Source organism: Zophobas morio, unplaced genomic scaffold (assembly GCF_036711695.1).
Source record: "Zophobas morio isolate AGI-343-1 ecotype UQ-CSIRO unplaced genomic scaffold, CSIRO_AGI_Zmor_V1 ptg000023l, whole genome shotgun sequence".
NCBI lineage: Eukaryota > Metazoa > Arthropoda > Insecta > Coleoptera > Tenebrionidae > Zophobas > Zophobas morio.
The window spans coordinates 6,578,206-6,602,373 of NW_026972128.1; the positions used below are offsets into that span (position 1 = coordinate 6,578,206).

Below are 24,168 nucleotides of genomic sequence, written 5' to 3' on the forward strand. Positions count from 1 at the left end.
AATTGTAAAATCGGAACATTGAAAAATTGGGAAATTAAACATTGAAAACTCAAAAAATTGCAAATCAAGAAACTAAAGAAAAAAAATTAAAAATTGATGAACTGAAAAATTTAAAATAAAAAATTGGGGGAATGTTATTTACGCCGCTGTTTCTAATTTTATGAGGTTATAAGAAAACAGAAATCGCAAAAAAAGTATAATTTTTTCAAAGGAACGAGATTTTTGGCTATACTTCAAGGGCGAGGGAAGTTCTGTCGAGATAACGTTCGATAATTTTTTCGTTTAACGCTATTTTATTAATTAACTGCAAAAGAAGCTATATGTGGACCAGTCAATTAAATACTATTAATTTCTTAATTATTATTTAATCGATTATTATTATTATTATTTCATCTTTTCTTTGCATTACAACTTGATACTGATATGCATGCAATAAACATTTTCTTTAACAAAATAAGAATACAATAATTGTGACATGGTTTGTATATTGAACTTTACACTACCATATAATTTTGCACAAGTTACGTAATAACTTTTTATTTCGTGTTACCTTTTTTCCTGTTTAATTTTCAATTTAAATGCAAATTATTCCATTTTTTGTTCACTGCTTTGATATATTGTAAATAAAATATGTTTCCTGTTTCCGTTTGGTTGTCTATCTGTTTTGGACTATTACATATATTGTTCACTAAACTACGAACTTTTGTTTATCTACACATTTGTCTCAAAAAATTTGAAACATCATCATACATTTTTTGTTAAATGAATCTTACCGCTTTACGTAGATTGTTATTGTTATTGTAAAAAAAATGTACAATGAAAATTTTACGATTTATATATCTAGTTGGCCATGATGTTTACGTCAGCCGTTTCAACTGCACTGCGACATGGTCAACTAGAGCAGAAATTTAAAAAAAATCACGCAATATAAGATAAAAGTTCATTTTAATAAAATATGTTGTCAGCATTGTGAGTTGCTAATTTTATCCAGTTCTAAATTTAAGATATCAAGATTTTAAAATAAAATATTTATCGAATAAAAAGCTCTTAATTCAAGTAGCATTTCAGATGAACATTTCACGAAGGTGTTTTCAACACGACGTTAAAGTTGGTCGTTAAAGATTAAACTAATAGTTGCAGTGACTGCTTGCTTGTAAAGTGAAACGTGATTATAGTTAAAAGTGAAAACTCGTTTATATCTATAACACATTTTGACTAGCGTCCAAAATTCGTGGTTTCAATGTTAAAAAAAATGTATATTTTCTAGCATCGATTGTACCCGTAGTCCATTAAGAGAAGTAGTGTAATTACAAAAATGATTTACTATTATCAACCGTGACTTTTAGCGGTGAGGTAGTTGAACTGCTAATGATTCATCATTAAGGAAATATAATTAGAACTGACCGCAAAAGACGAAGAGCTACGATTTCCATTGGGAGTTTTTACGTATTTTGTTAGTTAAACGAACAGATAATTGAAGCACATTATTTTCCACGCATTGTATAAATAAGTTCTATTAAAACTGAAGCATTTATTCAATTTTTTGTCAACAGGAAGTAAGGGTAGGCCCTGCAGAACACGCCTTATCGATGTCTGTGGATCTTGAAGACTTAATGTGTTCCAGTCCTCCAGCCCCTTCCTTAACACCACCATCATCACCCAACGTCCAAACTCGCGATTCACCATGGGAACCACTCGAACTTCAATTAGACTACTGGCAAATTTTTAAATGTACTGAACCTATTACAGTAAAGACTGATAAAACCAAACAAGACGGTAAAACTTCACTCAAAGGGCTGTTTAGAGGGCTCCAGGCGTCACCTTCGAACACTTCTGGACTTAACATTACCATGCACATGGCAAACAAGGAGAAGAAACAGAAAAGTAAGTAGCGAAATTAACGTCTTAATATCGGTTTAGTAGAATCATGCAGGTGTGTACATAATGAAAATTGTAAAACCAGTGACTCAGTGTGTGTCAGATTTTATTTAGTAATTAACTGTTTGAAAAATTACGTGTTGAATATTGACAATGAAAACACCAGTTTCACGCTTTACACGTTGTTCCCCAAATTCGTCACATAAAATTCCATACATTGTTTCAAAATGAGAAATTGTCACGGCACATTGTAAACAAATATATGCAGCATCCTCGAGTGCCTTGAGTTACTATGCAGTTTTTAAGAGTGTACGTTCAGTATTAAAATAATTTAGATTATATAACTGGTTAGCTAGATATGTTTTCTTGTACTTCAGGGGCGAGGAAATAATACTGAGAGAGAGGAAAAACCATATAATAAAATTTCTTCAGTTGTCTTATTAACTTAAAAAATATATCTTTTTATCTTGTTTATGAAATAAGAATTTTAATTAAAGACAGAAAAAATTGTTGAAATTTGGACCCCAGAGCAACAATAATGTGGAAATAAGAATGGGCTAAAGCAAGAATCGAAAAATTCTGGAAAATTTAATTCCAAAACGAGTTTATCTTGACACAGTGCAGCAAGATGGCGTTTAAGTAACGAAAAGAAAAATGTGTGGTAAAGAAGCAGTAGATGAAGTAAAATAAAAAAAATCGATAATATTTAGTGTGAAAGAAATTCTTATTCAGTATTCAGTTATCAATTTTTGTATACATGAAAAGAAATTGATCACTTAGAATACCGAAATTTTAAAAACCTTATATCTACATGTCATTCTAAAAACAGAAGTTAAAATGAGGTTGTATTGTTGACATGCATCAGCAAAAGCCTCTTGTACCCTACTGGCAATTTGACCGGCCACTCGTTTCGTCGGCCGGTGAAAAAAACTCAATAATATATAATTTAAATATTCTTGGGAAAAAAAATTTGAAAAAGATTATTTTCTCCTACACGAAAAATCGAAAGGAAAAAATTGTCTGAACATACGCACATAAGGAAACATAAGCAAAAGAGCATAAAAAAATTAAATAAAATATGTATGTACTCACAAAATATGTAACAAAAAGACGTCAAAAAAAATTTTACGATACAAAAATAAGACAAACTTACAGATCAAAATAGCCTTCATAAAAGATAAAAAAAAATGTTTAAAAAACAACACCTGATTTAAAATTAATTCAAAATTCTAACCTTTAGGCTTCTGCTACAATTTAGCGTATTCCCTCATCTTCATTTAGGAACCCATTGCAACAAAAAACACATGAAATTTTTGTGTACACAAAGAAAAATACCATAGAAGTTAACATAAACTTTATACATACTAATTTTTAATAACGGTGCAATTCAATATTACACAGAAAAAGTTTTGAAATCACAATATAAATTCTAAGCAAAATTTTACATTTGCATCACGCAATTCTTGGTGAAGATAAACAGAAAAAAATCCTTGCAACAGACTCAAAATACACGCCAAAAAAAGTTTCAGAGAATATTTGCCTAAAAATTCGCTAACAAACAGATAGACGGAAATGGAAAATCGATATTTTCACTTCATAAACTGGGAATGTCCAGAAAACAAGAAATGAAAGTCGAATTAAAATAGCCCTGCTACACTACGTTTGGAAATTACGAACATTCTAAAATTAATTTAAACGAAACTTTAATAAACAGTTCCAATAAACTCAAATCAGTTTCAATTAAAATGTGTGAAATGTTTTGCTGATTTTGTGAAAAACAATAACGATAACATAGCAACACAATAAAAAAGGTAGCAGAGAGGAACGCGTTTTGATACATAACCTCAAAATAATAACGATAATTGCAATGAATAATAATATTAATTCCATTGTTGCGTAAAACCTAAAGCAATGAGATAAAAATGTAAATTGTATTTAATTTTTAAATAATTAACTTTGATAAAAACTCTGATAACCCAATCATCCCGCCCACCCGCCTTAAATTGACATGCGAAAAAAAAAAATGAAACCCGCGAAAAATTCAAAATTTGCCCTTGGCTGTGATCGTCTAACAAAATGGAACCCTACATTGTGGTTTTAAAAAATGGCGGGATGGGTTCAGATGCAAATGGAAAAAATTATTCCTCCACTGACAAAAAAAAAAAAGAAAGAAAAAGCTGGGACTAAGTCGCGCAGGTTGAAGACCTTCTTAGTACTCAGCTACAAAAAAAACCTTTGAATGACTTGGAATGAAATCAAAATAAACGTTCTAAATCAATGCAAATATTTGAATATCACAAATTTAATAAAAACAAATAAAAAATCTGAATTAAAGTAACTGGATCCAAATATATAAGTTTTTACGGGCGTGTGGCGGCAAATTTAAAATTATGGCAGTCAACAAGAGAACAAAATTTTAATAAACGAACTATGCAGCTCTATTAGGGTTGGCGATCGGACTGTCAATTTCATTGTAGAGCACAACGAAAATACCCATAGGGGGCGTTGTAGCACGAGCGGAGTTTGGGGCTCCCGGTCGTGGCTGTTCTCCTACCCACGACGATGATTCTATCTATTGCAAGCACTGCCACAAAGCACTTCTTTATTACGGACAGGCCGTTACGGTAGCAAGCTCGTGGTTGCGACTCGTCTATGGACAGAAGCCGACAGCGCCACGTCATCTCGACCGCCTCGGACTTCTATTCAAACATGCATCCTTTATGCAGGTGGCGCGATAAATCCCGCCAGCTCGACTAGGAACCGGGCCCTACGCTTCTGATACGTGTTATGGCATTATTAACCTCAATTCCATTTAAATGTTCATTTTCTATGACTCTGCTATTAAACTACAACTGAACAAGTGTCCAAGTTTCAAAAAGAGCAATAAGCAACATTTAAATTCGCCATACACTCTTGTGAAATTTGAAACAACAAAGAATTCTTATCTGAGATTAAGATTGGACAGCAGACAATTTTATGATGGAAGCATCAGTCAACAAAATATTTACAAAACAAAAAAAACTAGCAAAATTTATAAAAACAAAAAATCTGGTGTGAAATAAAACTTGTGCAGACAAAAAATTACGTGAGGTTAGAAACTGCGAAGCATGAAAATTTACGTTGAATTTAAATTATACAACAAAGAAAATTATTGAGTGAGGCTAAAATTGTGAGATGTAAACATTGTGTGAGGTGAAAATTTGCAAAGCTAACAAAATTACAGAGTTTAATATTTTATGTCCATTCGAGTTATTGGTTATTATTTTTTTTTAAGTGACATTATTCAGCTGCGTTGTGGGCCATTGTTATAGATTCCCTCAAACAAACAAAAAAATACCAGGCAATCTGGAAGTTCAAAATAGCGTCGGACGAATGCGTCGTTCAAAAAATTATGCGTCAAAAATAAGTCTCCCAGAAATGCGATCAATCCTGTGAGGTTATGCAAATAATGGTCTAAATCAAAGGAATAAAATGCATTTCCACATGGCCGCTGTCAGAACAAAAAATTTACGTTATGTTAAATTATGCCACCCTTTATCAACGATTCAAACAAAGAATTTACATTATGTTAAATTATGCCTTGATCCAAGTGATTGATTACTTAAAACAATTAGCTTTGAGAGTTTATATCGTGGACTGTTTATCCCAAACAAAACCCATGATAAATAAATAACACAAAATGTATCAGGCGTTGCTAGGAAAGCTCCTCGGTGATGTAATTTTTAGCGTTGCGAGAAAGTATGTCTGATGTGATGATGATGATACGATGATAATAATGATGATAACTGCCTAAGGAGAGACATTTTTAATCCCTGTACCTCACTCCACGATATCATGAATTCTGCCGCAGTTTTCTACGGTCTATTAGCAATCTTGTGTGAAGAATTAAGAAATGTTATAATTAATACTTCAGTATATGCATCCAGAAACTTCATTCATAACTTTGTAAACAAAAGATGTTATCCTGACTAAGTGAATTTCATGAAATCTCCTAGTAAATGTTTATCTAAACAAATTCCTGATTGTTAAATTGTGTTCGAATTAGTTAACGATTAAACTCCTAACATGAACTATGAATTTACAAACAATAAAACAAATTTACACAACGTGTTAGCGTCGGTCGAAAATTCACTTATTTCCGCTCGGAAAAAACCGCAAGAATTAGCTCCGCGCGTTGGGGAAACTGTAGCGTAGTCGTCGTTACGATTAATTCTCGTTAAACAAAGCCTTTCCCTTTTTTATAACTACTAAACCAACTAACGTAACCTAGCTAACTCACCACGTGGTTACACTCACAACACACACACACACCAATTCAAATTGAAATTATTCAAATGCGATTTCTTGCAGGTGTTAATTTTTTTTCAGCCCTATATTTTAATTCAAATTCGGTCACCACAAAACCTATTATATATTCTAAATTATTTCAGCCGAAAACGCCAGTTTTAAAAAATAAATATCTGACGAGATATTAACGTTTGAGTTCTTGTTCAAACAAACATATTTATGAAGTCGTTAAGTAACGATTTGTATAATACAGCTACTTCTCCCTTACCATAATGTATTTTTATATCAACTTAGAATAAAAGAACTAAAAATAAGGAACAATACATTGAATAATAATAGACGGATGTACAAAGCCTAGTAGAAACGCTTACCCTTTAAACCCTGCAGACTTCTTCCTCATAGGCACATCACAGCAATCACTTTTCACCTTAAGCCCGAAACCAAATTATTTTTAACAAAAATAAACCACTTAAACTAATTTTCACACCGCACACCTCAACAAAATCCAAACCGACGGAACTCCTTTGCGTAACGCGAAAAATGAACAAAAAATTCTCGCCGATACCTTATCAGATATTTTTTGCAGAGTTTTTTTTCATCGATGCGTCGCACACTATATGAATCTTAATTCAAATACTGCAACATTATTCATTAGTAGAACATAATTTTCGCGCTTAGAGAACTCGATTTAAATACATCTTTCCAAAATATTTTATTTTTCGGCAATTAATGACACAACACAATTAAATTTTTTTCACCATATCTGCCAAAATACTCATCTTAAATGGATTCATACCGGGTGTTTCAACGGCCAAAATTAAACATTCGAGAGTAGAAAAAACCTTCAACGCAATCTAATAAAGCTATAATTTAGAAGTATTTTCAAACATATAGTGTTCCATTTAACTTATACAACAAAGTTGTATGTTTACTTTCGGAGCGTAAGTTAGAAAAGGATTGTAATTGAATCCGTTTGGCTACTTTCATGTTTTATCGACGTTTCATAATCATAACAAGTTTATTTCGGCAGAACTTAGCTCGCCCCTCAACCAACGGGTAACGTTCTTCGCAGCCCATGCGCCACGGAGACAAATTGCAACGTACCGTGGTCCGCACAAATGCGATCGATAGGAAATATATTTACACCAGAACCTACGGGAAAATGAACTCTTAGTAATTGAATGGTTAACTTCGAGTATTTATGTTTATCCTTAGTAAGAATTCGACTATAATCATTAATCACGTACGCGCATCAGTGGCCGCAGAAAAGAAAATTAAATTTGATTAATTTTGTCTCCTTAAACCAGAGGAGCGGACTAAAGTAATACAGCAGAATTTGACAGAAAACAAAAATCTACAGGTGTACTCTTCTCAAGGGTAGCAAAGGACTACCATATCTTTCTTTCTAACTTGACGTTGCTGTTAGTCGTGTCCACACTCTTAAAAACGACATAACACGCCAAGGCACGCTGCAACATTATTTATTTATACCTTCCAGAAATTTCATGACGTCATGTCAAAACATTACTAAATAAATACTTAATAAGAAGTGTCTATTTTTAAGAATATCGAACTCGTTAAATTTAGGTTGTACTTAATGCTGCTATTTTTTTTCAGTTATGAGGCTCGGCAAGAAGAAGGAAAAGGAGAAAGATTCTGAGCCGCGCAGCCAAACCGTGGAAGGGATTTCGAGATTGATATGCTCGGCTAAAGCCTCCCACAACACGCCGATGAGAGGTAGATAGTAGTAGTAAAATTAAAGTTGTTTATTTAATTTGCTTTATTTTTAGTTTATGTCGACGGCGTAGAGTTCAACGGGGTGAAATTCTTCCAGCTGAGCTCAACGTGGCAGACGCACGTAAAGCAGCTGTCTGTGGCTTTGGTAGGAGTGCCATTGGCGAGTTCCGAAGTGAATTCTATGTAACAAAAATTTAAACGGACCTTCCCTTTTTTAAAACCCGCCGCTTTGCTTCCGTGTCTCGTTTCCGCGATGCATTCATCGCTTCTAGTCAAGGTTAAATCCATCGTAATCCAACCGTTGACAATACATCCAAGTAAGGCTCAAAACTCAAGTTTGAAATGAAAATTTTCAACAAGAAAACTCACGTTAAGAATACTCCGTATATGTGATATAGTTTATAGTCGTCGTTATTGATATCGATAAATGCTTGAGATTTTTTGAAAACAAAAAATACTTTTTTACAAGCTAAGGTTAACTGAGTATCTAACAGTTTGTTTATAAGCACAGCAAGATTTATTTGTGGCCAAACCACTTTTATATCGGTATAACGTATCCAACGGGTTTGCACGTCATCATGCGTGTGTTCGTTGAAGCTCGGTTGACAACCGCCATCCAGGTTCATGGGGAGTGATGTGCGAAGCCCACCATATCAGCATTTTTGCATAAATACCAAAGCAACAATTTGTGTAATTTGAGGGAAAGTTGTTTGTATTATTAATGTGTAGAGGTTTCTCGCGGTCATCGTAGTCGTTTTTTTTTTTTCGAAAAGTTACACTTAATGACTGCAGAGAATAGTTCCATGTCAAAATCAAATTTTGTTTTTGGGAATGTTGAAAGGATCTCACTAAAGTTGTTTGTTGAACTGTGATGATGTGAAAGTAGGAGGAAATATTGATATAAGAAATGGAAAACGCCGTGCAACTGTGATTTTAACGCAGCTCATTCCAACTTGTTAGCTCGGATGGATGTTCCGTCATTAATCTCATATGGAATGTGCAACAAGTTTTGGAACATCCATCTATAGTTCATCAGTGTTTGATTGTAAATGATAGAGTAGATATCTGTTGTATAAATGCAATAATGTCTGGAATTAGTATTGTTTATATATACTACATACATACAAATAAACATGAATATGTACTTTTATTATTGTTTACTTTCGTTTATAACACAGTATATTAATCTGGAGGCTGCTGTTCCGACGACTCTTTCTGCTTTCGAACCGTTCCAGCCAGGTACCTGAATCTCATCATACACTCGTCCTGAAAACGAAGCCGGTATTAATTGCCGCTAGATGGCACCACTGCAGTCACACAAATCGTATGCTCGCTAAGCTATCTTACTATTGTGATTTTGAAAACCATAAACTACATAGGGGATTATTAAAGTTTTTTTGGAATCTTAGAAAAGTAGTTGATTTTTTCTTAAAACTAGAAATATCTGGTTTCAACGAAATACAAAAGAAATTAAACGAAACGTAAAATAATAGACAATTAGCCAAATTACGTTCCGTACAACGTATTTTACTTTAACTTACACAATCGCCAATAGGAACACTGCATCTTCTATGTTTCCATAGATATAACAGTTTTTTCTACGTTTTGCGTGCTGTACGTTCTACGGAACGTGGTTTCGCTAATTGCCTAATTTATAGGGCTTCCATCAGCCATTAAACAATCTATAAAATTAATGTTACGAACTTCCTCGCCTCGAATTTCATTACGCATTTTTCTTTGTCAACAAATCACTAATTATTAATTTTTAAGTAATGTTTTTGACTTTTCGCAAAACAAATGTAATTAATCCTACTCAGTAGTCAGTACTAACTACATTTCATTTTGTGTACATATTTTTTCAAGAACACCTCACTATTATTTTGGTGATAATAAAAATAATAAAACCCTAGAAATTCACGTGTTTCATATTGGTGTTTCTGAAATTCCGAAAATAATTTCTGGAAGTCTAAATTTACAAAAAAATCTCTAGGTAATTTCGAAGATGAGCAAAAAACGGTCGAAAATTTCATAAAAAGTTGGTTAAAAATTCACAAAAAATTGTAGACTCGACGTACTCATTCGAAAAATATAACGTGTTGTTGATCACGGACGAAAAATTTTAACTAGTCAATTTGAAAGTCATATTTTTTAAAAGCACAAAAATTGCCCTAATTTATATTGGCGGTTCTGAAAAATATGTTAGGGGTTTTCGAAGAAATGCAGCCGGAAATAACTTTTGGAGATCGAAATTTCCAAAAAATGTTTTTGGGTAATTTTTGAAAATGATATAAGTGTCGAAAATTTCATGAGTGGGAAGTATTGAAAAACTGAATTTTCGGAAAGGTTGCCTGAAAGATCACAAAAAATTGTGGAATAGATCTCGGCGTTCTCATTCGAAAATTATAGCGATCCCGGACCAAAAATTTTTTTTTAAATACAAAAAATAAATAAATGAAGTTAACAAATCCGTTGGGAAAACCTGTAGGCGAAATGTAATTATGATGAGATATTAGGTGGATGTCATGTATCAAGTGTGACAAGGTTGTTGTGTCGGCTTTTAATCGGGAAAACAACTGAGTAGACCTGTGAACTATTTTGCGAAAAGTAACGAGAACTACTAAAGTAAGCAAGGGGAACCTAGTGGTAACCAAAGAAACAATAAGAACAACAGGGGTGAGTTCCAACAAACATAACCTGTTCATGAAAACGGTGGAACCCTTGGTCAACAGAAACGGGCAAGTGGCGACATCGGTGAGCTAGACACCTGACCAGTGTGAGGGTGGGCCAAAATCTGAACCGAGTAGGAAATTGGCAAAACCACTCTCGCAACGTCCGGTGCTCAAGCAATAGAGGACGCGCCTAGCTGGGAAGCGGTGTCACCCCCACCTGTCTGTTCTGACCATCTGACGAAAATCACAACCAAGTCAAAACAAGATGAGCGCGGCAGAGCTAGCGGAGATCCGCGATATGTTCAAGATGATAAATGAAAAATTAACGTCCATTGAGGAGAAATTTGAAGACTGCAAAACAGAACTGAAAACGATCAAAAAAGAAAATGAAGAACTGAAAATAACCATCGCTGAGCAGGGAGAGAGGCTGGAAAATCTTGAAAAAGAGACCAGGAAAAGAAACATAGTAATAAAAGGCCTGGAAGACACAGCAGTTGAGAGCACTGGCGACTTACAAATGAAAATAGAAGAGCTTGTAGCTAGAATCGGTGTTTCACTAAACGGCAGTTTAGATATAAACGAAACATTTAGATTAGGTAAGTTTAGAGAAGGGAAAATAAGACCGATCTTAGTTAAACTGCAGTCATTCGACAAAAAAATTGAAATATACAAAAACGCTAAAAAGTTGAAAGACAGCAACATTTGGATAGACGACGATGTCACTAAGGCTGTTCAAGATATAAGAAGAAGATTAATTCCCCACTTAAAAGTAGCGCGGCAAAACGGGAAAAAAGCATTCCTAAAATACGACCAACTAATAATCGAAGGGGCTAAATACGGAATTAAACACTTCAACCAAGTAGACCAGGAAGAAATAAAATTTAAAAAGCGCACAGCAGCCGAACGTTCACCAGAAGAGGGATTTAAAACAAAATCACAAACAAAAAAGATATTCAAACCGAGTTAGCTTAGTTTAAATGTTTAAAAAAAAAAAAATAAAATAAAATAAAAAAAAAATGATATACTTATATAAAACTAAAAAAAAAAAAATTAAAAAAAAAAAGAGGAAAAAAAGGAAATAATAATTAAAAAAAAAAAAAATATATATATATGCATTTAGGGCTTGTCTGGAAGCCACAGTCGGCAATCCCGACACCAGAATCGGGCGCTACAGACCAATCATCTGTACGCCCTAAATTAACTGATTCCAGAAACTTCCACAAGAAATAACCGGACTGACCCTACGACGACGACAAACCGCAAGAATCAGGCTATACGAATTGGCTGCTGGAACGTGAACACCATGACAGAACCATCCCGGCTGGCACAAGTCTCAAGAGAAATGGGCAGGTATAAAATACACATCCTCGGGCTCAGCGAAACACGTTGGAAAGGAACTGGAGAACATGTGACAGGAAATGGCGACATCTTTTTGTACTCGGGGAAAAATCAGAGTGAGAAACATGAAAGCGGCGTTGGCATTCTAGTAACCAAGCAGATACGTAACTCCATAATAGACTGGAAACCGATAAATGACAGAATCATCACCGTACGAATCCAGACACAACATAAGAAAGTCAGTATAATCCAGTGTTATGCTCCTACAGAGGTAGCCGCTGTGGAAGACAAAGACACTTTCTACGACGTGTTGAGAGCCACGCTAGACAAGATTAAAAGAGGAGACATAATCTTTCTACTAGGTGACTTTAATGCGAAAGTAGGTTGCCACAACACAAATTTAGAGCACGTCATAGGAAAGCATGGATTGGGAATGAAAAATGATAACGGGGATAGACTCATTGATTTATGTAGCAGTCACGAAATGGTTATAGGTGGTACATTATTTCCGCATAAGGATATCCACAAAGCGACATGGAGATCCCCCGACCACCGCACCGCGAACCAAATAGACCACATCGCAGTTAGTAGCAGATGGAGACAAACGTTATTAGATGTAAGAAGCTACAGGGGCGCGGACATAGCAAGCGACCACTACCTGCTCATTAGCAGAATCAAGCTAAACACGATGAGAAAACTCCATGTACATAAATTAAATAGACCAAAATTCAACGTTGACCTTCTCAAGGAAGAAGCGATGGCAGAAAAATTCCAACAAGCGGTCCTAGAAAAAACTAATAATATAGGTATAGACGAAGAAAGTGGGAAAAGTTGGGAGACGGCCCGAAAAGCAATGCTCGCATCCGCCGAGCAAATTTTGGGAAGGAAACAAGGCGACAGAAAAGACTGGATTACCGATGAAACATGGGACAAAATCGGACTTCGTAAGGTAATACACAACAGCATGAACAACACAAGTGCAACGGAACAAAAAAACAAACTGAGGGAAGAATATAGAGCAGTAAACAAAGCAGTGAAAAAACTAGCCAGACGAGACAAAAGACAATGGGTAACAAACTTAGCGCAAGAAGCCGAAACAGCAGCTGTCCAAGGCAACTCGCGACAACTGTACAAAATCACCAGGCAATTAGCGAATAAGAATTTCGCCAATAACTGCTCAACTGTGAAAGACAAAAATGGCGAAAATCTCACCTCCACGACTGACCAAATAAACAGATGGTATGAACACTTCAACACTAGCTTAAGTACCCTCCCCGATGGAAACGAAGATATAAGTGAATCTCCAAATCCCTCAAACGATGCAAGAATTCCCACAACTGAACCAAGCTACGAAGAGGTCAAGAAAGCTATAAAACTTTTAAAATGTAACAAGGCAGCAGGCCCAGACAATATTCCTCCAGAATTACTGGTACATTGCCCGGACATCGTCGAGACCGTTATTTACCCACTTATAATAAATGTTTGGCAACAGGAAAAACTCCCTGATGACTGGAAAGAGGGGCTCATAGTAAAACTACCTAAGAAAGGTGACCTAACCTTATGCAAGAACTGGCGCGGCATTACACTGCTCAATGTAATAAACAAACTCGTCGGGACCATTCTGCATACCAGACTCGCGGATACACTAGAACCAACCCTACGAAGGGAACAAGCAGGTTTCAGGCCACACCGATCAACTATAGACCACATCAATACCTTACGCCTTATAGTAGAACAATCCCAAGAATTCCAAACATCGTTAGCACTATGTTTCGTCGACTTCGAAAGAGCATTCGACACGCTTCATCAGGAGGCAGTGTGGAAAATCCTGCAAAATAGAGGAGTCCCTGCAAAGATCGTCAACCTGATAAAAGAGATGTACCGCGGCGCAAACTGCAGAGTGATGCACAAGGGCAATATCAGTAAAGAAATAGCAGTAAGAAATGGGGTAAAACAAGGATGTGTTCTGTCACCACTGCTATTTAACATATGCTTAGACCATGTCATGAAGAAAATAAATGACACAGCAAGCGGTATTCGGTGGGGCATGGTAAGCAGACTCGGCGATCTAGAATATGCAGATGACATCTGTCTCATCTCACAGTCCGTACGAGCGATGGCACATAAACTAACCAGATTAAGCGATGAAGCAGAGAAGATAGGATTGAAGATCAACATCCAGAAAACAAAAGAGATGCGCATGCGAATTCAAGACGACAGAGAACTACGTTTGAAGAACACGGTAATCGAACAAGTACAGGAGTTCACTTACTTAGGTAGTATTATCGACGAGACTGGAGGTACAGAAGCAGACGTAAGAGCAAGAATTAACAAAGCCAGAAGGGCGTTTGGCATGCTCAACAATATCTGGAAGTCAGGTAGCTACTCCCGTGAGGTTAAGCTGCGCATCTTCAATACGAACGTTAAGTCAGTTCTCTTATACGGCTCGGAATCCTGGAAGATCACAAAGAACTTAGCAAATCAACTGCAAACTTTTATAAATAATTGCTTACGTAAAATACTACGTATCTTCTGGCCAAACCGCATAACTAACGAGGAGCTATGGTCAAGAACCGGACAGGAAAAAATAGAAATAGAAATCAGACGTAGAAAATGGGGCTGGATAGGCCATACTCTTCGGAAACCGTCAAATCACGTAGCCAGACAAGCACTTGATTGGAACCCCCAAGGACAGCGAACTAGAGGACGTCCAAAAAGCACATGGAGAAGAACAATCACACAAGAAACAAATGCCCTTAACAAGACGTGGAATGAAATAAAACCTATTGCGAAGGACAGAACCCGATGGAGAACACTTGTGGAAGCCCTATGTTCCTCCTAGGAATGATGGGGTTATTATTATTATTATTAGGTGGATGTCAATACACCCTGTAGAAAGATAATTTCTAAAAATATCGAGAATCAAACTTTTTTCAAAAATTGCAAACATCATCAGAATTTTGAAAATTTCATGAATTGAATACATTTTCTTTACTCTTTTAAGTCCTCAAAATTTAACAAATCTCAAAATGCTAATAATAATGCTCTCTCAATTGAAAAAGTTGTTTAAAAGTTAAAAGTACAAAACTTCACATTCAGTTGGTAAAAAAATTAAAAGTTGATTGGAATGAATTTAGATATTTTATAATTTTTGAACTTTTGTATCTTCTTTCGGTTAAAAAATAATTACAAAATGTGTTAAAACTATTGAAAAAAACATGTATTTTTTTTAATGAGAGCATCATGGAGACCTCTAGTGTCCTGTTTTCAAAAAGAGTGTTTTGCTTTTGAAAGATTTTGAAGAGAATTTCGACATGATAATTTCGAAAAATTTACAACTGTGTTTAAGAAAATGAAATTACTGCAAATAGGCTGCAGATGAAATGTCATCTTATTTAAGCGAACTTCCCTCGTCTCTGAGAGACAACAGTGAGGAAAAGAAATGAATTAGGTACACCAGATTTTAGTTTTTGGTAATGTGAAATACTTGTTTTATTTTAGAACAAAGCAATTTGTTGACTGAAATGGAGAAGGTGTGGGTGGGTGGGGCTAACTTTTTTAATCTATAAAATTATTTTAGCAACTTTTGCTTCTAAAGCACAACCAATACACCTGTAGATGTAGAAGATGATTTCTAAAAATATCGAGAATCAAAAATTTTTCAAAATTGCAAAAATTATAAGAATTTTCAAAATTTCATGAAGGTACACCATTTTTTACTCTTTGAGGTCCTCAAACTTCAATAAATCTTAAAATGCTAATAATAATGCTATTTATCAATTGAAAAAGTTGTCTAAAAGTTAAAAGTGCAAAATTTTACATTCAGTTGGTAAAAAAATTAAAATTCAATGAAATGAATTTAAATATAGTATAATTTTTAAAATTTGGTGTCTTCTTTCAGTTACAAAGTAATCACAAAATGTGTTAAAACCACAGAAATTTTTTTAATAAATGTATTTTTTTTAAGAATGAGAATTTCGAGAGAAAAATTTTGAAAAATTTGCAACTCTGTTTAAGGAAATGAAATTGCTGCAATAGGGAGCAGGTGAAATGTAATCTTATATAAGCGAACTTCCCTCGTTTCTGAAAGGCAACAATAAGGAAAAGAAATAAATTGTGTGAAATACTTGTTTTATTTTAGAACAAAGCAATGTGTTCACTGAAATGGAGAAGGGGTGGGTGGGCGGGGCTAATTTTTTTTAAACTATAAAATTATTTAGGTTAAAGTTACCTATAAAGCACAACCAATACACCCTGTAGAAGATAATTTCTAAAAATATCGAGAATCAAATATTTTTCAAAATTGCAAAAATTATAAGAATTTACAAAATCTCATGAAGGTTACCAATTTTTTCTTACTCCTTGAAGTCCTCAAACTTCAATAAATTGTAAAATGCTAATAATAATGTTACGTATCAATTGAAAAAGTTGTTTAAAAGTTAAAAATGCAAAATTTCACATTCAGTTGGTAAAAAAATTGAAAATTGAATTGAATGAATTTAGAAATTGTACATTTTTGTAATTTTGGTTTCTTTTTTCAGCTAAAAAATAATTACAAATTCTATTGAAACTACCGAAAAATTTTTAATACATGTATTTTTTTTACGAATGAGAGAATCTCGGGCGCCCTGTATTGTTTATGAAAGGGTTTAAAAGTATCTTAGAGTCCCCTAGTGTCTTTTTTTAATATGAATCCTGGGCCCCTGCTGCCTGTTTTTTAAGAATGTATTTTGTTTTTGAAAGAATTTGATGAGAATTTCGAAAGGAAAATTTCGAAATATTTATAACTCTGTTTAAGAAAATGAAATTAGTGCAGATAGGGTGCAGATGAAATATAATCTTATTTCTGCGAACTTCCCTCATCTGTGAAGGCCAACGATGAGGAAAAGAAATGAATTACACTAGGTTTTAGTTTTTGGAAATGTGAAAACCTTGTTTTATTTCAGAACGAAGCAATTTGTTCACTGAAATGGAGGAGTAGGTGGGCGGGACTATTTTTTTTAATCTATAAAATTATTTAGGTCAAAGTTGCCTCTGAAGCAAAACCAATACACTCTGTAGAAAGATAATTTCTAAAAATCTCGAGAATCAAACATTTTTCAAAATTTCAAAAATTATAGGAATTTTCAAAATTTCATGAAAGTTTACCAGATTTGTTTTACTCTTTGATGTCCTCAAATTTCAATAAATCTTAAAATGCTAATTCAAATTCAGTTGACAAAAAAAAATGAAAATTGAATGGAATAAATTCAGTAATTGTAATTTTTGAAAATCTAGTGTCTCCTTTCAGTTAGAAAATAATTAATATATAAAATTAAAACAACAGAAAAGTTTTTAAAACATGTATTTTTTTAAGAATGAGGAAATCTTGAGGGCCCTTGTCTTATTTACAAAAGAGTTTAAAAGAATCTTAGAGGCCCATTGTGTCCTTTTTTTGAAGTAAATCTTGGGGCCCCTGCTGTATTTTTTTAAGAATATATTTTGTTTTGAAAGAATCTGACGAAAATTTGGAGAGAAAAATTTTGAAAAATTTGTAACTCTGTTTAAGGAAATGAAATTACTGTAACAGGGTGCAGGTGAAATGTAATCTGATTTAAGCGAACTTCCCTCGTTTCTGAAAGGCAACAATAAGGAAAAGAAATGAAATAGGTACACCAGATTTTAGTTTTTGGTAATGTGAAATACTTGTTTTATTTTAAAACAAAGCGATTTGTTCACTGAAATGGAGAGGGGTGGGTGGGTGGGGCTAACTTTTTTAATCTATAAAATTATTTAGGTTAAAGTTGCTTCTAAAGCACAACCAATACACTCTGTAGATGTAGAAAGATGATTTCTAAAACTATCGATAATCAAAGATTTTTCAAAATTGCAAAAATTGTAAGAATTTTCAAAATTTCATGAAGGTATACTCTTTGAGGTCCTCAAACTTCAATAAATCTTAAAATGCTAATAATAATGCTAGCTATTTATCAATTGAAAAAGTTGTCTACAAGTTAAAAGTGAAAAATTTTACATTCAGATGGTAAAAAACATTAAAATTGAATGAAATGAATTTAAATATTATATAATTTTTAAAATTTGGTGTCTTCTTTCAGTTAAAAAATAATTACAAAATGTGTTAAAACTAAAAATTTTTTTTAATAAATGTATTTTTTTTTAAGAATGAAAGAATGTTGGAGTCCCTTGTGTCTTGTTCATGAAAAAGTTTAAAAGAATCTTAGGGACCTCAAGTGTCCTTTTTTTTTAAGAATGTATTTTATTTTTGAAAGATTTTGAAGAGAATTTCGAGAGGAAAATTTTGAAAAATTTGCAACTCTGTTTAAGGAAATGAATTTACTACAGACAGGGTGCAGGTGAAATGTAATCTCATTTAAGCGAACTTCCCTCGTCTCTGAAAGACAACAATAAGGAAAAGAAATAAATTAGGTACACTAGATTTTAGTTTTTGGTAATGTGAAATACTTGTGTTATTTTAGAACAAAGTAATTTGTTCACTGAAATGGAGAAGGGGTGGGTGGGCGGGGCTAACTTTTTTTAATCTATAAAATTATGTATGTCAAAGTTACCTCTAAAGCACAACCAATACACCCTGTAGAAGATGATTTCTAAAAATATCGAGAATCAAATATTTTTCAAAACTGCAAAAATTATAAGAATTTACAAACTCTCATGAAGGTTACCAATTTTTTTTTACTCCTCGAAGTCCTCAAACTTCAATAAATTGTAAAATGCTAATAATAATGTTACGTATCAATTGAAAAAGTTGTTTAAAAGTTAAAAATGCAAGATTTCACATTCAGTTGATAAAAAAATTGAAAATTGAATTGAATGAATTTAGAAATTGTGTATTTTTGTAATTTTGGTTTCTTTTTTCAGCTAAAAAATAATTACAAATTCTATTGAAACTACAGAAAATTTTTTAATACATGTATTTTTTTTTAAGAATGAGAGAATCTCGGACGCCCTTATGTATTGTTTATGAAAGAGTTTAAAAGAATCTTAGAGTCCCCTAGTGTCTTTTTTTAATATGAATCCGGGGCCCCTGCTGCCTTTTTTTTAAAGAATGTATTTTGTTTTTCAAAGAATTTGATGAAAATTTCGAAATATTTATAACTCCGTTTAAGAAAATGAAATTACTGCAGATAGTGTGCAGATGAAATGTAATCTTATTTCTGCGAACTTCCCTCATCTGTGAAGGCCAACGATGAGGAAAAGAAATGAATTACACTAGGTTTTAGTTTTTGGAAATGTGAAATCCTTGTTTTATTTCAGAACGAAGCAATTTGTTCACTGAAATGCAGGGGTAGGTGGGCGGGGCAAATTTTTTTTAATCTATAAAATTATTTAGGTCAAAGTTGCCTCTGAAGCAAAACAATATACTGTAGAAAGATAATTTAAAAAAATATCGAGAATCAAACATTTTTCAAAATTTCAAAAATTATAGGAATTTTCAAAATTTCATGTCAGTTTACCAAATTTGTTTTACTCTTTGATGTCCTCAAATTTCAATAAACCTTAAAATGCTAATTGAAATTCAGTTGACAAAAAAAAATGAAAATTGAATGGAATAAATTCAGTCATTGTAATTTTTGAAAATCTGGAGTTTTCTTTCAATTAGAAAATAATTACAAAATATATTAAAACAACCGAAAAGTTTTTAAACATGTATTTTTTTAAGAATGAAGGAATTTTGGGGGCCCTTGTGTCTTATTTATGAAAGAGGTTAAAAGAATCTTAGGGACTCCAAGTGTCCTTTTTTTAAAGTAAATCTTGGGGCCCCTGCTGTATTTTTTTAAGAATATATTTTGGTTTTGAAAGAATCTGACGAGAATTTTGAGAAGAAAATTTCGAAAAATTTGCAACTCTGTTAAAAAAATGAAGTTACTGCAGATAGGATGCAGTAACTTTTTACGCTTATTTACACGAACTTCCCTCATCTCTGAAGGGCAACAATGAGGAGAAGAAGTGAATTAGGTTTTAGTTTTTGGTAATATGAAAACCCTGTTTATTTTAGAACAAAGCAATTTGTTCACTGGAATGGAGAAGGGGTGGGTGGGTGGGACCAACTTTTTTTTAATCTATAAAATTATTTAGGTCGAAGTTGCCTCTGAAGCAAAACCAATACACTCTGTAGAAAGATAATTTCTAAAAATATCGAGAATAAAATTTTTTTTTCAAAATTGCAAAAAATATAGGAATTTTCAAAATTTCATGATGGTATATCAATTTATTTTTTTTAGTCTTTGAAGTCCTCAACCTTCAATAAATTAAAATTCTAATTCAAATTCAGGTGGTAAAAAATGAAAATTGAATGGAATAAATTCAGAAATTGTATATTTTTCAAACTTTGGTGTCTTCTTTCAGTTAAAAAAAAATTGCATAATATATTGAATCAGCAGAAAAGTTTTTAAACATGTATTTTTTTAAGAATGAAGGAATTTTGGGGGCCCTTGTGTCCTTTTTTAAATGTGAATCTTGGGGCCCCTGCTATTTTTTTTTAAGAATGTATTTTATTTCTGAAAAAATTTGAAGAGAATTTCGAGAAGAAAATTTCGACAAATTCACAACTTTGTTTAAGAAAATGAAATGACTGCAGATAGAGTGCAGATGAAATGTAAACTTATTTACGCGAACTTCCCTCATCAAGGGCAACAATGAGGAAAAGAAATTAATTACACCAGGTTTTAGTTTTTGGTAATGTGAAATTCTAGTTTTATTTTAGAACAAAACAATTTGTTCACTGAAATAGAAAAGGGTGGTTGGGCGGGGCTAACTTTTTTCAATCTATCAAATTATTTAGGTTAAAGTTGCCTCTAAAGCACAACCAATATCGAGAATCAATTTTTTTTTCAAAATTACACGAATTATAGGAATTTTCAAAACATTATGAAGGTGCCTTCAAACTTTAATTAATCTTAAAATGCTAATAATATTGCTATCTATCAACTAAAAAAGTTGTTTGAAAATTTCAAATTCAGTTGGCAAAAAATTTAAAGGAATGAATGTAGATATTGCATATTTTTGAAACATTGATATCATTCAGTTAAAAATAATTACAAAATGTATTAAAACCACAGAAAATCTTTTATACAGATATGTATTTTTTTAAGAATGAGAGAATCATAGGGACCCCAAGTGTCCTTTTTAATGTAAATCTTGGGACCCCGGCTGCCTTTTTTTACATAATGAATTTTGTTTTTGAAAGAATTTGAAGAGAATTTCGTGAGAAAAAATTGTAACTCTGATAATAATTGTCGTAAACTCTGACTATGAAAATATTGATTCGTTGCCACATAACGAAAAGTGTGGGCTGGGACGGTATGCCTGCCATATGGCATATGAGTTGCGTAGAAGGTCTCAATGGATCTCCAGCTATTTACCTATCGTCTCATCATAATTAAATTTCGCCTACACGTTTCCCCAGCGGATTTATCAACTTCAACAGCGTCATTTTATTTTGTGTTATTTTATAACAAATCTTTTATTATATTTGTGTAAAGTGCCCACACTTCAGTGTTTTAATTTTATGAACACTCCTTTTCATCTTTGATATATATTTTATTATCCCGTCGGGAGACTTGGTCATAACCCGATTTTCAAGATCACAGTAGTAAGAAAACTCATGCAACTACTTATGACGCTAAATCAAAACATACCTTAGTTTTATTAGGAACACAGTCTGCTATTTTATCCCACCTCTCAGCACAACCTTTCGGGTACCTCGCTAAAGCCTCTTCGAGCGCCTTTTGGTGCACCTGACTCCATTTTTTCACGCTATCATCGCCAATATCGACTTCTTTTTTCGTCTTCTGCTTCACCTTAACTTGTACAGGCTCCTCCTCCTGTTCATTTGGTAACTTGTAACAACTGTCTTTCATTTTATTTGCCATGTATGTGACCTCAGCCACAGATCTTCCCATTACTTCAGCTATAATTTCCCACCGCCCTGTCGTGCCACCAGGGTACTTTTTCACCAGTTTTACCAATTCAGCTAAGTCGTCGTCCGTCCACAAGCCGCCAGAACTAACGGGAGGTGGCGCTGGAGCACTCGAATTGTCATTGGAGCTCTGGAAAGTCGTTTCAAAGTTGGGTCCTTCTGGTACAACGAAACCCTTATTGCGTTTGCGAACAGTCTTGACTCTGACTGGTGCCTCTTCTGGTTCTGGTGTGGGGGCCCTTGTCACTTCTTCTATTTGTTGAGCTACTGCGGTTTTAATAAATCCTAAAGTCCTAGGTAGAGATATGATCATGTGCCAAAGTAGTCGAGGTATTTGGATTGGTAGAGTGTCTGTTATTGAAGGTTTTATCACAATCATTTCTAACGTTTCATCTGCTTTTTTACGGCGTTTGGACTTCCTGATTTGTTCCTGATAAAAAAATTATTATTTATTGATACAGGCGAAATTAGTAACTCACAAGTGTGTATTTTCGCTCGAAGTACGACGCCCAATTCACTATATACTGTCCAATAGTAACAATCACAAACAAAATTATACAAACTTCCACCATGCCCATTTTACGGACATAGCGATAATAATAAACGGCTGAGCGCCAGTTCGGTAGTCCATTGACAAGGACTTCATCGTAATATTGTCGCTTGGTGCTGCTTCTAAGAACTTCATAAACTGAAACTAAATTTCTAAATTGCACTGACGTGTCTTCGTGAGGGTTTTTATCAGGGTGCAACTTCAACGAAAGGGCTCTAAAAGCTGACTTAATTTCTTGATTCGTGGCACTCTACAACAAAACAAAGGTACCCTCATAATACGAAAAAATGCACACATTCAACAACTTACCTGCGAAACATTAAGCAAAGTGTAAAAATTTTCTTTGACTTCTTCAACAACATCAAATACTTCCAACTGTTCCGAATCAAACGCAGCAGCCGTATTTAACGTAAAAACAACAACAAGTGCACGTATTAGAAGCATATTTATTGTTTAAAATGATTGTAAATTCACATTTTTATAACGAAAAAAAGAAGTGAGGTTATGCTGCGTGTCAACTTAACTGTCACAGTCACCTGTTAGCACCGTTCAAAAAAGTGAGGAAAGTGCCCACAAAGCGTAAACTGTTTTTATATTTATTCACCCTATTACACACTTTCACGTTCAATAAGGCGTAAAACCGCCAGTGTGAATTATTTCCAGTTCAATCAACTACGGAGGATAACTGACTTGCAATTAAGACCCAAAGGACCGGCTATTCCACCTTCAGGAATCATAAACGTAATGTCTGGTTGCTTCTGGTATGTCCCCACTTCGTTTAGTTGTGCGTTGCTAGCAGATAAGTCGGATAATTTCCAAATTGCGATGTTTCTGGCTTTCCCGTGACGCGCGAGGACAAAAAAGTTTGTGTCAGTTTCTACGGCTCCACAAATAATTGCCCAGTGGGCTTTGTGCCCTTTGAGAAGACACGGCGAATTGTCTTTATCGGTATCATAAGGCACTAGTAGATTGGCACCTTGTAAAAGAATTTCTTTAATTTCTTTTGTATTTAATAATCCTGAGTAAACTTGAATGTCGGTGGACTTTAAGTGTATTTTGGCCAATTCAGCCATGTCGTGGGCACTGAAAATTTCTCCATTGTTAGTATATCCCTGTCTTTGAGCAGTTTCCAGTAATAATTGGATTGATTCCTTGGTCGGACTCCCCATATACATCCCAAGTGCAACTAGTCCACACTGGGGCCCATCCTGTGTAAATCCTTCCAATGCTTTATACGAATATTTTACGGGATCATTTAATTCCGTTAAAGTAAATAAAGTGCACACCTTATGCACTTCTGGATAATTTTCAGCCCACGAAAAGTTCATTTGTTTAATGTTATATTAACAATCTAAAACAATACATGTACAACACACCTCGCATTTACAATTAACCGTAGTTGTAGCTACTTTCGGCAGGGTCTCATCAGTCTTTCCGGTTTTCTGGTTTTATCTAAAGTGAGGTTATGTCGTCACAAAACACGACCGCTCGGGCTGAAAATAGCAGTGTAAATACAAATTCCAAAATTAAAAAATGTCCCGGAAAAGACACCTTTCAACGAATGAATTATTTGTACCAGGTGTGTGTATTAAGATATATATTTTTTTTAATAATAATAATAAAAAATATTCCAGGCTTGTAATGCAACGGCAACTGAAAATGCAGCAAGTAATTCTGCTTCTATCTTGTACAGCAACCTTTTGGTTGCAATTTCAAAGAAAGCAGTTCAGAGACTGTAAGTTTTAAGTTTATGTTTTGACAAAATTACAATT

The 24,168-nt window shown here is 33.9% G+C and overlaps 3 protein-coding genes across 3 annotated transcripts in view; 1 reads left to right on the forward strand and 2 right to left on the reverse strand.

The window, feature by feature from the left end:
• The window catches only part of LOC135134705 (phosphofurin acidic cluster sorting protein 1), a 41,785-nt gene extending 32,733 nt beyond the window's left edge, over positions 1-9,052 (forward strand). The window contains exons 6-8 of the mRNA XM_064063475.1: positions 1,554-1,884; positions 7,783-7,902; positions 7,956-9,052. Of these exons, the coding sequence (XP_063919545.1) occupies positions 1,554-1,884; positions 7,783-7,902; positions 7,956-8,089 (585 nt within the window). The 3' untranslated portion in view covers positions 8,090-9,052. The remainder of the gene's footprint in view (positions 1-1,553; positions 1,885-7,782; positions 7,903-7,955) is intronic.
• On the reverse strand, positions 9,031-22,931 carry LOC135134707 (dnaJ homolog subfamily C member 1-like). The gene is made up of 4 exons (XM_064063477.1): positions 22,706-22,931; positions 22,326-22,646; positions 21,566-22,276; positions 9,031-9,168 (listed from the first exon to the last, which is right to left on the reverse strand). Exons 1-4 carry the CDS (start codon positions 22,838-22,840, stop codon positions 9,085-9,087), a joined length of 1,251 nt encoding a protein of 416 aa, XP_063919547.1. The 5' UTR covers positions 22,841-22,931; the 3' UTR covers positions 9,031-9,084.
• LOC135134709 (actin maturation protease) lies at positions 22,825-23,993 on the reverse strand. The gene is made up of 2 exons (XM_064063487.1): positions 23,806-23,993; positions 22,825-23,747 (listed from the first exon to the last, which is right to left on the reverse strand). Exon 2 carries the CDS (start codon positions 23,722-23,724, stop codon positions 23,065-23,067), a length of 660 nt encoding a protein of 219 aa, XP_063919557.1. The 5' UTR covers positions 23,725-23,747; positions 23,806-23,993; the 3' UTR covers positions 22,825-23,064.
• Between the last annotated feature and the right edge of the window lie 175 nt (positions 23,994-24,168).

Excerpts from the sequence above, each read along its gene's own strand:
- LOC135134707 (XM_064063477.1), bottom strand. The coding sequence starts at position 22,840 with ATGCTTCTAATACGTGCACTTGTTGTTGTTTTTACGTTAAATACGGCT. Across the intron at positions 22,647-22,705 it reads CTTTGCTTAATGTTTCGCAG|AGTGCCACGAATCAAGAAAT; the intron begins GTAAGTTGTTGA and ends GTTTTGTTGTAG. Across the intron at positions 9,169-21,565 it reads GTGTTCCTAATAAAACTAAG|GACGAGTGTATGATGAGATT; the intron begins GTATGTTTTGAT and ends CTTCGTTTTCAG.
- LOC135134709 (XM_064063487.1), bottom strand. The coding sequence starts at position 23,724 with ATGAACTTTTCGTGGGCTGAAAATTATCCAGAAGTGCATAAGGTGTGC.